The 15917-nt window shown below is 44.7% G+C and overlaps 1 protein-coding gene and 2 long non-coding RNA genes across 7 annotated transcripts in view; 1 reads left to right on the top strand and 2 right to left on the bottom strand.

Annotated features, from left to right (window-relative positions):
- Positions 1-15917, bottom strand: part of LOC119867834 — a 50482-nt gene that overhangs the window by 10476 nt on the left and 24089 nt on the right. For both annotated transcript variants that reach the window (XR_005384752.1, XR_005384751.1), the window contains exons 4-6: positions 13344-13461; positions 6073-6191; positions 4462-4610 (exon numbers count right to left, since the gene is read on the bottom strand). This is a non-coding gene — a long non-coding RNA (uncharacterized LOC119867834). The remainder of the gene's footprint in view (positions 1-4461; positions 4611-6072; positions 6192-13343; positions 13462-15917) is intronic.
- Positions 1-15917, top strand: part of WIPF1 (WAS/WASL interacting protein family member 1) — a 122508-nt gene that overhangs the window by 92092 nt on the left and 14499 nt on the right. For all 4 annotated transcript variants that reach the window (XM_038584891.1, XM_038584892.1, XM_038584893.1 and 1 more), the window contains 3 exons: positions 3575-3663; positions 8301-8430; positions 13690-13857. In XM_038584891.1, the coding sequence (XP_038440819.1) occupies positions 3613-3663; positions 8301-8430; positions 13690-13857 (349 nt within the window). In that variant the 5' untranslated portion in view covers positions 3575-3612. The remainder of the gene's footprint in view (positions 1-3574; positions 3664-8300; positions 8431-13689; positions 13858-15917) is intronic.
- Positions 1662-2950, bottom strand: LOC111094229. The gene is made up of 2 exons (XR_005384755.1): positions 2456-2950; positions 1662-1927 (listed from the first exon to the last, which is right to left on the bottom strand). It is a non-coding gene; the product is annotated as an uncharacterized LOC111094229 (long non-coding RNA).

Genomic DNA, 15917 nt, shown 5'->3' with positions numbered 1-15917 from the left:
TGGTCGTCTTTGACCCCTGCCGCAACGTGGCAAGATTGAAGTCTGGGGTTTCTCAAGAGCTCCCCTCAAGGCCTCACCCTGGACAAGCCCAGACAAGTGGGAGGGAGCACTGGAGCCAGCACCTTTGAGCACTCAGGTGGGAGTAGTTTGCGTGGAGGAGGAGGAGAGATGGCTGCTGCTGCCACTTCCTCAGCCCCCGAGAGGAGAGAATGGTGAGGGCGCTCACCCACAGATCCTCCCCCCGTTGTTGAGCTGGGGCAGCTGGGGTGGGGAAGGCCCAGCCTCTGCGGTCCACAGGTTTATTTATAAGTCAGTTGGTGCACATGCAGAACCATGAGGGCGGCAGCACAACGCTGCGTAACAACTAGATTAAAGAGGCCTGACAGGGTGGCAGGCCCCCGGAAGGGTCTCCAGGCCACAGTCTGGGCCCTGAGATCCATCAGACAGTTCAATCTGGTCTTTGCAACCAGGGACTAACTCGTGAGAACCAGGCCCATCAGAGGTTCCTGGTAGTCGACCAGGATCCACTCCTTCCTGGCTCAATGCTAGGACGATGGGATGACGGGTTAGCCGGTCAGCGGGGGAATCGGACACGGTGAGTTAGAGGGTTGGGCGCATTTCATAACCGCCAGGCACATGGATGATCTGTTCCATGGAGCACACCTGGGGGGACTTGGCCACCCCTTCGTGGGAAGCTGCTTTCTCCAGCTCCCCCATGAACATCACTGCTTTGGCTGCAGTGTCTTTCACAGTTAGTTGGGCCTCAATCCAGTTTCTGATCCTCATCCGTCCTCCTCGTCCTAGGACACATGTGACACGTGTGACAGTGAGGCCTCAGGTGCCTTCTGCCCCGATGCAGGCTTCACAGCACAGGACCCCGCCCACCTGACCCCGCAAGCAACAAACTGGGGTCATGCAGGAAAAGGCCAATTTAAGGAACACATTGTAAAGGAAACTCTGACACAGTCTCTTACTGAAAAACAGATTCTGGCCTAGTTTACGGTGAGCTGTAGCACTCGTTCGCTCTTTACCTGCCTAAAAATGCTTATCAAAAAAGAGCAGGGATTGAAAGGACTTGATTTTTTTTAAATTTAATTTTATTTATTTATTCATGAGAGACACACAGAGAGAGGCAGAGACACAGGCAGAGGGAGAAGCAGGCTCCATGCAGGGAGCCCGATGTGGGACTTGATCCCAGGACCCCAGGATCATGCCCTGAGCCAAAGGCAGACGCCCCACCACTGAGCCACCCAGGCGCCCCAAAAGGACTTGATTTGAATGAATCACAGTCTTTTAGTGAGTTCCTCAGTTTCTCCGAGTCTCGGCGCCCTCTGTAAAACCAACCGAATCGAGCTGGTTTGCGATGTCACTGTAAGAGTTAGAGACGGAAGCGCCCTCCGTCCAATCGATTGTCAATAAGTGACAGCTGCTGTTGCTGCTGTGGCGTTTTTAAAATCTCATCTTCCCAGCGGTCCACTTGCAATGGAATTGCTCCAAACTATCCTGATTCCTGTCTTCCAGCAGCCTTGACAAGTCCAGCCACATCCTTTTACATTTTGCATTCCCTTTCCGTTCACAGAGCGCAAGCCATCTAGCAATACTTTCTTGTTTCAAGGTGTAAGTTTTCCACATTAACCGTTAGTGGTTGAACTGAGTTAATTTTTATTTATTTATTTATTTATTTATTTATTTATTTATTTATTTATGAACTGAGTTAATTTTTAAAATTCTAAATGTATGGTTTCTTTCCATCAAGAGACATGGGGAACAAAAGAAAGCTAATGCTGCTGTTTGAAATTCAGGACACATGTTCCGTGTGGCTCGGGTGGTGAGTGTCCCAGGCTGCCCACTGGTTCAAGGCTCAGATTCCACAACAGGTGTCTCAGATTTTAGTGCCTGCGAGTCACCTCGGGATCTTGTTAAGGTGCTGAAACAAATTCGGTGGGTGGAGAGAAGGGCTAGAGATTTGACATTTCTAGCAGCTCGGGGTGACGCCCTCACTGCTGACCTGGGACCTCACTTGAGTGACAAGATCTGGGTGGGAGGAGCCAGGATTCCTTAGGGGTGAGAACGCCTGGCCCTGCGCTGGGGCCTGAGGCTTCGGATTGGGACTCTGAGGACTGGCGGGGAGAAGGGCTCGTGTCCGGTGGAAGTGCTGGGAAGCTTCCTTGCCCCGTTGTTCCTCAGCCCCTGATAGTTGCCAGGCTGCCCCCCTTCCCACTCCCACGGCCGGGTTTTCCCTGCACTGCCTACCTCGCCGCAGCCTGGCTTCCCCTGGTTCCCAGAGCCGTCACTACGCAGAAAGCTTTCCTCACGACGTGTATTTCTAGTAAACAGTCTGGGATTCAGAGGTTTGGGCCTCATCTCTTTTTCCCCCTCTTTAAAAAAAACTTAGATCCTATAAGGAAATGCCAAGTAGCGCAAAGACGGAATCCAGCCCCCTTGCCCGTCTTACCTGCCTGCCTGACCTCATTCCTGTCTTCTCCCTCTGGGGGACTGTAAGACCTTTGAGGGCAAGACCAGAAAAATACTCGTCTTTGCGTTCATACAGGGTGTGTCCAGACCCAGGCGAATGCCAGGCATTTGCAAGAAGACAACCAGTGGACGCAGTGGCAGTGGGAGAGCAAGAAAGGATGTCATGGTGGCAGTGAGTGAGGATGAGAAGCCCGTTGAACGTCAGATTTGCCAGGATGCGTTTCCGGCAGTTTTATGACCACCTTCCAGCGGACACAGGCTCTAGGCCTAGGTCCTTCCGGGCGTCATTCCCCGGACCTGCTTTGGGGGTTAGGGGAATTAGGCTGTGTGAGGCACCAGTTTTGCTTCTAATACCTTAGGGCAGGGCAGCCCGGGGGGGCCCAGCAGTTTAGCGCCACCTTCGGCCCAGGGCCTGGTCCTGGAGACCCAGGATCGAGTCCCACGTCGGGCTTCCTGCATGGAGCCTGCTTCTCCCTCTGCCTGTGTCTCTGCCTCTCTCTCTCTCATGAATAAATAAATAAAATCTTTTTAAAAAATAATAATAATACCTTAGGGCATTTTGGCCCAGAAACCTCCCCTGCTAGGATACTTCTTCCAGAAGAGTTACATCTTGACAGTGTTGTAAAGGTGATTACACCCCTTTGGCCTAGGGGCGCCTGGGTGGCTCAGTGGGCTAAGCCTCAGACTCTTAGTTTTGACTCCGGGTCATGATTTCAGGGTCCCGAGATCGAGCCCTGTGACAGGCTCTACACTCAGCAGGAACTCTGCTGGAGATTCTCGCCCTGTCCCCCAACCTGAAAAAAATAAATCTAGGGGCATCTGGGTGGCTCAGTGGCTGAGCATCTGCTTTTCGTTCAGGTCATGGTCCCGGGATCGAGTCCCACATCGGGCTCCCCGCGGGGAACCTGCTTCTCTCTCTGCCTCTCTCTGTGTCTCCCATGAAAAAATAACATCTTTCAAAAATATACAAATAAAAATGTAAAAAATAGTTGGCCTGTGTGCATAGCCGTTCATTCGGTGGGAGGGGGTTAGGAGGTCAGGACTGAGTTTTACTAAAAACCCTAGTGTATGACGGGCCATCTCTCTTCTGTCTCCGCAGGTCGGTCAGCAGGACTGCTGAAAGCGTAGCTGTGCAGGATGCCCGTGCCGCCCCCGCCGGCGCCCCCGCCGCCGCCCACCTTCGCCCTGGTGAGTGGCTCCTGGGCCGCCGTGGCTTGCAGCAGGCCTGGTGAGGTGGGACCTGGCGCACGTGCATCTGCTTTGACGACAGGTGCATTCTGGCCTGGGCCCCGGGGTGCGAGGCCCGGGCAGGGCAGAGAGGGCGCGGATGTGCGCTCTGGCGTTTCCTCCGGCAGGTGCAGCATGGGGGCCCCGGCTGCGGGGGTTCTGACTGGCACCGTCCAGGGGGACCCAACCTCTAGCCTTTGCTGCTGGACCCAGGCCTCTGTGTGCAGCGCTGCATTCAGGCTTCCTGCAGACTCACTCTTTTCTTTTTCTCTGACTTTTCCCTTATTATTATTATTTTTTTTTTTGGCAAATATCCTCCACCAACCCCCCCCATCCCCACTTCCCCCACACTCACATCCTTCTTTAAATCTCTCCTTTCAGGGGCCCTTGGGTGGCTCAGTCTGTTAAGCTTCCATCTCTTGGTTTCAGCTCAGGTCCTGATCTCAGGGTCATGAGATGGAGCCCAGTCTGGGGCTCCATGTGGAGTCTGCTTGCGATTCTCTCTCCCTCTCCTTCTACCCCTCCTGCTCATTCTCTCTCTCTCCCTCTGTCTCTGTCTCTCTCTTTTCAGTAAATAAATAAATCTTTAAATCTGCCCTTATATTTAGAGGTCTACTTTCCAAAGGAATTTTCTTCACTGGTGTCCTCCTCATATCACTAGACCTGTCCCCAGAAATTAGTGCACCCCCGCTCGGGAAGCTGCAGCCCTCCACGTGGTGATGCAGGAAGGCTCCCACATGCACCCCATTGCCCCATTACCTCCCTCAGTGTGTGAAGGTTCCACTGCTGAGGAGCCTCCTAGTGATGGGTCCTTCAGTTTTCACTTGGGGAAACTGAGGCTCAGAGAGGCAATGTCTCTTGCCCAGGCTTCCACAGGACACATTTTATAGCCCATCTGAGGTTGGAACCTAGTTGGAAGAACAGACAATTAATTAGCTTGCTGCTACTCAGTGTGGTCCTCTAGCTGCCTAGGGTTAGCAGCCCCAAGAGACAGGTGCAGAAATTAAGAGTGAGTGTTACCACTTACAGTAATTTGATGATAGTGTTATGACAGTTGTTTCTAAGAATGTATTTTCTGTGTCTCTTTTTTTAACTAATTCATTATTTTAAAAAATACTTATTTTTAGAGAGAGAGTGCGTGTGCAGGCAGGATAGGGGTGGGGCAGGGAGAGAGAGAGAGAGAGAATCTTAAGCAGACTCCTCCCGAGGTGGGCCTGCTGTGATCACAACCCTGAGATCATGACCTGAGATCAAGAGTCAGATGCTTATCCCATTGAGCCACCAGGAGCCCCCAAATTCATTTTTCTAATAATTGTTATTTTACAAAAATACCAGTCCAAGATGAATTGAAACAAATTTTTTTTTAAGATTTTATTTATTTATTCATAGAGACCGAGAGAGAGAGAGGCAGAGACACAGGCAGAGGGAGAACAGGCTCCATGCAGGGAGCCTGATGTGGGACTCGATCCAGGGTCTCCAGGATCATGCCCTGGGCTGCAGGCGGCGCTAAACCGCTGCGCCACCGGGGCTGCCTGAATTGAAACAAATTTTTAAAAAACTGATCCTTCACTTAGATACGTTTAAAAAGTTCTGATCCGGGGGTGCCTGGGTGGCTCCGTCAGTTGAGTGTCTGCCTTCAGCTCAAGTCATGATCTCAGGGTGCTGGGATTGAGCCCCATGGTTGGGTTCCCTGCTCAGCAGGGAATCTGCTTTTCCCTCTCCCTCTGCCCCTCCCCCCACTCATGCTCACTCTCTTGCTCTCTCTCTCTCAAATAAATAAAATCTAAAAAAAAAAAAGAAAAGAAAGAAAAGTTCTGATCTGGCTAACAGCGGGATTTGTTTATTTCTACAAAAGTGGTTTTATACCACTAGCTGGGTAGTATGTGAATTAATTTTTTTTTTAATTTTAATGCTCATTTATTGATTTTAACATGTGTCCTAAAATTTATAACTAGCACATCAAACTAAAGATTTAATAGTGAGTTAGTTTAAAAAGAAAATATTCACTGAAAAATAGTATAAATAATATAGTGAACTGGCTTAATGAAAAATATTAAATGGATAATAATAATAATACAGGTAGCTGAGAAGACATCCAGGTCATTCAAGTGGTACCAGAATGACTGAAATTTATCCCATCAGCTCATTTGTATCCATTGTTATGTGACCAAGAGCAAGAACCTAGTGAAACAGGATACAGAGATGAGCAAAGGGAACGGTGGCTTGGTGGCCATCCTAGGGCACTGTCTAGTGGAAGAGCTCAGTTAAGGACTCTGTCTGGACTGCCACCTGAGAGGAATTAGCACCCACGGAGGCCAGGCCTCAAAATAAATTTGAAGGCATAACAGGAGCCCAGTGAAAATTGCTGACCTCAAGCTGTTAAGAGAGCCAGGGTGGACAGTAGCTTAACTTCTCTGGGCCTCAGAGAAGGTTTCATCCTTAAAATGAAGACAGGAGGTATTTTAAAAGTTCTTTCCAAGATGTCCAACCTGTGTTGTGAGGTTGAAAAAACAAATTTCAGAGCAATAGAAGATGACTCCATTAGCAAAAGTGAACTATACAGCTAAGTCACAGGGCACTTTTGGAACTGACTGCTGAGAAGCCGCTAGTATTAACAGGCTTGCTCAGGGGAGTGTTGGAGACTGGTGGGGAGGGGGCATTTTGTCACTTTTTTTTTTTTTCAACTGAGATATAATTGACATTTAACATTGCAGACGTTTAAGTTACACGTGTTGATTTGGTACATTTTTATATTGCAGTGTAATGACAACCTTGGCTTTAGCTAACGCCTCTTTCACATCACATAATTAGCATTCCATTCTTCTGGTGAAAACATTTAAGATCTAGTCTCTTAGCAGCTTTGAAGTTTATAATACAATATTGTTAACTGTAATCACCAGGCTGTGCAGCAGACCTCCAGGACTTACTCATCTTCTGGTTGTACCCTTTAACAGAGCTCCCCAGTTTGGGCAAGGGGCATTCTAGACTCCACATTTACCCTTCTCTCAAGTGGCAGGGAAGGCTCTGGAATCGGACGGCCAGGGTTTGGATCCTAGCTCCTCCTCTGACTAGCTGGGTCACTGGGGCAAGTGGATTTACCTCCCTGTGCCTCTATGGCCTTGTCTCGGAATGGAAAGAGTGACTCACAGGGCTGATGCGGACTGAAGAAATGAATCCACATAGAGGTGCTAGAGCCTGGCCCACAGTAAAAGCTATAGAAATGTTAACTGCTGTTATTAGGAGCAAGTAATACTTTCTAATTATTCCAGGACCCTTTCGGCCTAACACAGAGCTTCTGTGTACCCTGCTTCGGGGTTTTTCTTAGCTTTCCCTCTGCCTCTAACTGATAATAAACCTCTGGGGGAGGTATCAAGCTCACCTGCCTCAGCTTTACCTCCTGTGGCCCTCACCAGCCTCTGGAATCAGACCCTTTCCGGAGGGCTGGGGCCCTAGAAGGCCACCCAGGTCTGCTGGAGGGAGTCCTGGGTTTGGGGAAGCCAACTCTCCCTGGGGCCAGGCCAGACCAAGCCCGTTTCTATATGTGACAAACACTGGCATATGTCTACATCCAGGTCCTGTGTGCTGGGCTTGTAGTATCCCCACTCCCTAAAATAACCCTGAGGAAGTGAGATCCCAATTTCATAGTATGGATCTTTCCCCAGAAATCTGGAAAAATGAGAAACTACCTAAGCATTTTAAAGCAGCACACCTTCATCCACTCCACGGTCTCTGTGAGCTAAGCTTTCAAAGGAATTAAATATGAGAAACAAGGTAGGCAAGGGTGTGTGGGAACTTTGGGGGTTGTAGACGTTTCTAGATCTTGACTGTGGTGGTGGTGGTGACATGACTGTATGTTTTTCAAAACTTGTAGAACCATACACTCATGTAGTGGTTTTACTATACGTAAATTATACCTCAGATGTCCCTTAAATTAAAAGAAGAAATCTGGGCAGCCCCGGTGGCTCAGCGGTTTAGCGCCGCCTTCGGCCCAGGGCCTGATCCTGCAGACCCAGGATCGAGTCCCACGTCGGGCTCCCTGCATGGGGCCTGCTTCTCCCTCTGCCTGTGTTTCTGCCTCTCTCTCTCTCTCTCTCTCTCTCTCATGAATAAATAAAATCTTTAAAAAATAAAAAAATAAGCAGCATACAGCTGACCTTTGTTCCTAGAGACCATTTTCCCCTGGCTCCGGGTTAGCTCTAAAAGACAGGAGAGAGAAGCTGTTCTTCGGGGCACATTCTGGCGTATGAAGCTTTGTAATATTCGGGAGAATCTTCTCAGACTTAAAATTCCCTTCTCGTTTCTAGCCATCCAACCCTGGCTCTGTTGGTTACGGGCAGATTGTGGTCTGAATTTTTAGAGACTTTTATCAGGGACTGACTCTTCCTGCATTAAAAATGAACGTAATTTATTGCCGCATCTGTTCCCAAATGTCTGGGTCTTAAAAAGAATGACATCGGATCTAAAACTTGCAGAGAATTTACAGCCTATTGCCAAGAAGCTCGGTAACAAGCCTCCGATACCCTGGCTGTCCCTGCTAAATGCTGTAGGACGTGATTTTAATTCGGGAGATGAACTAAGTCTTCACGGTTTTCTTTTAGGCCAATACGGAAAAGCCTACCTTGAATAAGTCAGAACAGGCTGGGAGAAATGCTCTTCTCTCTGACATCAGCAAGGGGAAGAAACTGAAGAAGACCGTCACCAATGACAGAAGTGCACCAATATTGGACAGTAAGTGCAAAGAGCTGTTTTCCATCGAGAGAAGTGATCTGTGGCCTCATAATCAACCCTGTCCTTCCAAAAAGAATTTTTATCTTTTCCGTTTTCCTTTCTTCTCCTTTTTTTTTCTTTTTTTTTTTTTTCTTTTTTTTTGGTTAACAACAGCTGCAAAGCTAGCAAAATAAGGGACTGTATCACTCATTGTAGCCACAGCTCCGGCTTGGGTTCCCTCTAATGCTGCAGGAAGCCAGTATAATAATTCTTTGTCCAAGACACACACAGCAGCGATTCTCTGAATTATTCACAACACTTTCGGGAAGTTAACCCATTACTCTTTGCACCACAGATCAAAAGGCAGCGTGAAATATGGAAAGGGCCCCAGCCTTGGAATCAAAGGATGTAGGTTCGAGTTCGGGCACATCTGTCACTTGCCATCTCCAAGCCTTACTGTCTTCACATGTAAAATGGAGAGAATGCCTGTTCTGCTGCCTTCGCAGTTTGCTGTGAGCACCAGACGAGACAATGCAAAAGTGTTTTGTGGTCTGGAATGTGTCAGTCAGGTGTGAGATGTGATTTTCAGGAGCTGGGAGAGAGGAAATGAGATCACAACTTTGCTTATCTACCCATCGTAAATCTGAGATACGTTCTAGAACAAGGCAGGGTATGTATAAACAAACAGGTACCCGCAACACAGGACTCCTGTTAACATTTACAACAGAGTGAAAATGTATCCACGACTAGACCTTAATAACCAGGCCTTCAGACTGTCTCCTCATGTTCCTAGACCATTCCACTGCCAGCCAGGTGCCCCGAAGTACATCCTACACACAGATCTCATTTGAACTCAGTAGAAAATAGACTGACTTTCCAAAATCACAGAGGGAGTTTTGGAGACGGTGAACAGTGCTGCTGGATTTTAGCCAGGTCGAGGAGTAGAAATGTTTAGGACGAATTTCCAGGAGAATGGAGAAGAGAGAAGGCTCAGAGTTAGGTGAGAACATTGGTGTGGGAGGGAAATGGAAAAGAGGAAGACCCAGACAAAGGCCTTTGCCTGGTGCTCTGCTACCAAGCTCTGTGTTGCAGAGGAGGGTACAGCAAGCCTCCAAAAAAGAACTGTGGGGTCTTTTACCCTCAACTTGACACAGTGACATCTTAGTCAAAATGCCCGTGAAACCGATATGGTTATTTTATAATCCCATAGTCATCCTGATTGGTGTCACAGAATTCTCTCCCTGAGGGGAGCCCAGCACCCCTTATCTCTGGAGAGCCTTGGTCCCAAGCTGTGTGAGTCCTGGTGCCTGGCATGGGGCCAGAGGAGCTCCACAAACTGCTGAGTGCCGGGACAGAGCTCGGTTGTCCTTTCCATTAGGAGAAGGAGCTGGGGGCTTGAGAGAGGTCGATGTGAAGTCCCCACTGATAGTGAAGGACACTGGACAGTCGGTGGCCTCTTCCTAAAGCCACTATTAGAAACTCACTGTATTCTTCAAGGTCCACTTCTTCGCCCATTAAATGGAAATAAATATTCATGCTTCTCCCTTCCAGCTGTTCCATGATGTCTATGAATGCACTTTGCTTCGTGGACACAAAATGCCACCCAGTGAATGCTCATGTTGTCCATGCACCTAACGGACATACTATTGTCACAGGCTCTTTGCAAGGGCAAAGTCCACCCGTGGTTTTGTATTTGTTTGCAACTGAAGCCTCCCTGGATTCTATGTCAAAACATTGACCATACAGAAGTATCCTGTTTAAATGCAGTATTCCAAAATCTATCATTGATTAATGAATAATATTTGACTGTCAAGGGCATTATTAATATTATTGGTAGTAATTAAAATTAGTAAAAAAATTGTAATTTTTTTATAGAAGCAATTTTACATATAATTCTGGAAATTGTTATCATAATCTGATTTGTTAGGTGAGGTAATCCTTGTCATTTCACTATTAGATTATTTCTTCTGTCAGCAGAGCTCCCATAGGCTCCACACCTACAAAAAAGCAGCGCTAACAAGGATGTGGGATCAATCCAATCAAGAAAAAAATAAAAAACAAATGAATAAAATTAGAACTCAGAATGTAGATTAGTAAGAGATTCAAAGCAGATTTCTTTTAATGTTTTTATTTATTTTTATTTTTTATTTAAATTCAATTTGCCAACATATAGTGTAACGCCCAGTTCATCTCATCATGTGCCTTCCTTAGCACCCATCACCCAGTTCCCCCATCCCTCCACTACCCCCCTTTTGCAACGCCCTTTTTGTTTCTCAGAGTTTCTCACAGTTTGTCTTCCTCTCTAAACTTTCTCCACTCAGTTCCCCCCGCCCCCGCTTGCCCCATGGTCCCTTTCACTATTTCTTATATTCCACATATGAATGACACCATATGATAATTGTCTTTCTCCGACTGACTTATTTTACTCAGCGTAATATCCTCCAGTTCCATCCAGGACGATGTAAATGGTAGGTATCCATCCTTTCTGATGGCTAATATTCCATTGTATATATAGACCACATCTTCTTTATCCATTCAACTGTGAAACAACATTGTGGTTCCTTCCACAGTTTGGCCATTGTGGGCATAAAAGCAGACTTTTTTCAAATAAGAATGCTGTGATGAATTTATATGCTGAAACATGTTAAAATCTTCAAGAAATTAATTTTTTACAAAACGCATAAATTTACCAAAATCCACTCATGCAGCTTTAATGAGCAAGGAAAAAGTTGAAAACTTTATCAAGCTACTTCCTCTCTGAAAAAGCTTTAGAGCCAGACGATTGTATTCTTTCAGATTTTAAGAACGTGCCAATTCAAATGCTATACAGATCATTCCCAAAGATAGGAAGAGATGGAATGCTATCTGATAGATGTAATGAGACTCGCGTGATCCTGACCTCAAACTCGACCAAGGCAGCACAAGCACAAAAAGCAAGCTCTATACCAGTGTCCCAGGGGACATGTGGCGATGTGTGGAGGCATTTCTAACTGTCACAACTTGGCCACGGAGGGGTTCCTACTGACATCTAGTGGGTAGAGGCCACTACATTCTACAGAGAACAAGACAGCTCCCCACGCACAAAAAATTATCTGACCTAAAGTATCAGTAGTTCCAGGGTTAAAGGTGTGCCCGTTAAAATCAAACTATGGTTGCCTTTAGAAATATGAATAATTTATATTGTATAGAAGTTCAGTCATCAAAGTAATTACTTACAAAACTAGAAATACAATAAGATATACAACTATGAGACAAGAGGAAGCAAAACCTTTATTATCTGCATACCATATGTCTAGTAGAAAACCCAAGATAATAAATTTTTTATAAATTTTAATTTAGAAATTATAGCAGAACCAGGACGCCTGGGTGGCTCAGCAGTTGAGCACCTGCCTTCAGCTCAGGGTGTGATCCTGGGGTCCTGGGATCAAATCCCACATCAGGCTCCCTGCATGGAGCCTGCTTCTCCCTCTGCCTGTGTCTCTGCCTCTCTCTGTGTGTCTCTCATGAATAAATAAATAAAATATTTAAAAAAAAATTATAGCAGAATGGTTTATTAGATGTCAAATGAAATTTACTGATGCCAATGATAACCAGTTACAAAAGGGGAAAAACACCCCTTTCACAATTTTAACAAACAAAAATCTATCAAAGTAACCTTAACAAAAAAGAGCATGTGACCCATGTCACGGAAATTCTAAAACTTGACTGAATGAACCAGAAAAACTGTGAGAATATGCCATGTTTCCGTATAGTCTAAGTATCATAAAAGTGTCCATTTCTCCCCTGTTGATTTGTAGATTTCGTGCACTGCTTATCAAAGACTTTAGAAGACTTTTCAGGGGTAAAACTTTTTTTTTTTTTTAAGGTTTTATTTAATTATTTGACAGAGCATAAGCAGGGGGAGCAGGAGGGAGAGGGAGAAGCAGGCTCCTCGCTGAGCAAGGAGCTGGACCCGAGCCCAAGGCAGACACTTAACTGACTGAGCCACCTGGGTGCCCCTCCAGGGGTAGAACTTTAAACAGTGTTTAACCTTATAAAAACAGACGTGCATACATCATAAATTATATGAGACACTTTTCTAAAGAGAGTTATAATCATGGCTCTCATATAGATATAAAATGAATATATGTCAAATATTTTATTTGAGTCATTAATTACTGAGGGAAGCAGTATAATGTTACCAGTGAAAAGGAGAAAAGTACTACACATATCAGAGCTAAAGTTAATTTACAGGTAGGTACAAAACCCATCTGTAATCAATTGCATCCCACTGAACACTACTAATTTACATTTCTGTGGACAATTATTATCAGTTTTCTACAACTTACATAGTTGTAAAATAACTCAAAGACAAGGGAAATAACCCAAAAGGCTAGACAGGATACTTAGTAATCTTTTTCTTTTTTCTTTCTCTCTCTCTCTCTTTTTTTTTTTTGTCGTTGTTTATTTGTTCATCTCAGAATCTTCCACAGTTTTGGGGAAATAAATGCAAAATAAAACAGTATTTTTGTACCATCTTCAAGTACAGGGAGTCTTTTTAAATGTTTAAGCTTACCATTGGCCTTTATATTAAAAAATTGAAATCAAAACATAAGGCCATTGAATAAGTAGATGATCAAAAGAACTACAGTATATTCATGTTCTAAAACACAATGTCCCTTAAACTCATGTTTTCAAAAAATATTTGATGACCTGGAAAATGCTAACAATAAAGTGGTACATGAAAAGAATAGGCTTAAAACTGTTTAGTGAATTTGATCTTAATTTTGAGAAAAAATATATAAAATGAAAAAGTACTAGCAGGAAAAAAGTATGCCAAAATAGTGCATATTTCCAAGTAATAAAATGATGGAATGTTTTCTTTTCTTCCCCTTATTTTTACCATTTCCTTTCTTCTCACCTTTTACTGCATCTCCCCCTCCCTTGGGACTTACTTTCTTTGAAGATTCTTTTATTTGCCAGATCTTAGATATTAACTCGGACGCAGCTAGCCAAGTAGGGAGCGTGGGGGCAAGGCATCATCTATTACTGATTCTCCTGCCTGTGACTGCCCTGGAGTGAAAAAAAAGAAAAAAGAAAAAGAAAAAAAGCTTTTCTGACTGGGGGTAGGGTGAATTGTTAAAATCCTGCATTTTAATGAAATCCCAGTAGTCCCCCATAAACCCAGTCTGAGCCAGCTCCCTGTTTGACTGTCATTGTTTATTGTTTACTTGGGCTAGGGCTGGACTCTGGTGATGTTTTCATACATGGTGAAGAGATTGTGTTTCCTTCCTTCTGCAGAACCTAAAGGAGCCGGTGCTGGTGGTGGCGGTGGCTTCGGTGGAGGTGGCGGTGGTGGCGGTGGTGGAGGCGGTGGCGGTGGTTTTGGAGGAGGTGGACCACCTGGCTTGGGAGGACTGTTCCAGGCTGGGATGCCGAAGCTGAGATCCACAGCCAACAGGGACAGTGGTAAGGAGAGTTTCTTTCTCTTAGTAACAAGATGAGGCGCACAGTTCAGTGGTTTGGAGGCTTGGCGTCTCCTCTAAGGCACTGTGCCCTTTCACACATTTTAGATTGCTTGAAATGTTAACACCGTTTTTATAAGAAAGAATCTATTTAGCATCTTTTTCTTTTTTAATTAAAATCAGACTGAGCTGTTAAATATTTGCCCGATCTCCCTGGGGTAACTTGTACTTTTTTGTACTGTTCTAAAGGGTGAGCTAGAGTGGGAAGAAAAAGGAGCAAATGGAACTTGCCACCCCTGGAAAGTCTGCCTGATGACCTGGCAAATTCGCTTTTCTTTGTGAGGTAGCCTAACCCCGCTGTCTACTATAGTAAATACTTGTGAACCACTTTTCCAACACACTATGGAGCATGTTTTACGGAATATAATGACATATCTCACTAAGTCTAAAAAGGTGTTTTGCATGACAGACATCTGGCATTTGAAGGCCAGTGATTCTAAATATTCTCTGCAGGAACACATGGAAATGAGTCCTATGGGATTGTCTCCAAACCTAACGGCAGAGAGAAAAATTGAACTTGGTCATGCCTAAATAAAAACCCTACAAAGTGCATGAGGCTCAATAAGATTTACCATAAAACTTTCAGTATTAATGTTTGTTGTGTTAGAAAAATTTTATTTTTAATTCTGTGATCGTTTAATATGCCTGCTGGGATAGTATGAAATGCTCACAGTCACATGAAGGTGAAACCACTGAATCCTCAGGGTTGGATGGTCAAATGTAAAAAGATAAACTCCATAAAATGAGAGATTCTATCTTGCCAAACCTGCATTTACATTTAAATTTACTTATTTAAAACCCACCAGAAGGATGGTGGCAGCTGACTAATGCAGATGTTTAGTAGTTTGACAATAGGTGAAGAAATTAAGGCAAAGACAACTGGAAATAAAATCCTAAAATGAAGATGGAATTTAAGTTAGTGCACAAAATGGTATACAGATGTATACGTCACCCTAGTGTACCATCCGCATCATGAACACCGTCCGTGTGACGTGCACATGGCTGATAACTGCAGCTTCGATCTGAACTTGGGAGATATAATTTATCATAAGTTGGTGGACATAGAAATATACCACACAGTCAAGGGAAATACAGCTTTTTTTCTAATACTAAAGTTGAAATTAAAAATTCTCTCTAGAGTTCATGTTACTCCGCTACATAAATCCATCCAGATGTCTCTCATTGTGCCTTGGATGAACTCTAAAGTCGTCTGATTTACAAGGCTCCTTATGACCTGTTTGCTAGGTTCTCCATGCTCACTGTGCCCCAGGCACACAGGCCTTAGCTTTTCAACTTGAAGCTCATTCCCACCCCAGGACCTTTGCCCCTGCTGGCCCTCTGCCTAAAGCACCTTCTTTCCGTCTTTCTGTGGCTGGCCTCAGCTCAAACGTCACATCTTCAGAAAAGCCATCCCCAGCCAACCACCCTATCTGTCCTGGTCTCCCCCATTTCATCAACATTTTTGTTTCTTTTTAGTACTTCTAACTATCTGAAAATATTTCTATGTTTGCCAGTTTATTATTTATCTCCCCCATGAGAATGTAAACCACAAGAGAGCAGGATCTTTTCTATATAGTTTACCCTTCTGTTTTTAGCATCTAGAATGATGGCTGGTATACGGCAGGTACTCAATAAATACTTGGTACATTAATTAGCTTATGGTTGAAGTGGTAGGAGTTTTCAGGCTAACCAATTTTTTGAGAATTACCTTGGGTTCTAAGAGATTCTGGGGTGGTTGTTGGAATTTTTCCATAACTTTGGTTCCTTTTGTTGAACCAGAGTAGTTTAATATTAATTATGTAATAGAGTCGTTCTGTCCTGCCAACGTTGAAGTGAAAATTGACTCAGTAAGGAAAAACAGTCGCATAGTTCCTTGCTTCTTGCAGATTAAGACCAACCACTGGTGTCCAGTCTTTCAATTGAACTCTGACAGTTGCCTTTTCCTTTGTTGGTTTTTTTCTTATTTCAGTTATGATTCTCCCATTAAAGAAAAATTTTCCACTT

This window comes from Canis lupus, chromosome 36, assembly GCF_011100685.1.
Source record: "Canis lupus familiaris isolate Mischka breed German Shepherd chromosome 36, alternate assembly UU_Cfam_GSD_1.0, whole genome shotgun sequence".
Classification (NCBI taxonomy): domain Eukaryota; kingdom Metazoa; phylum Chordata; class Mammalia; order Carnivora; family Canidae; genus Canis; species Canis lupus.
This window is presented reverse-complemented; position numbering and strand designations above follow the sequence as displayed.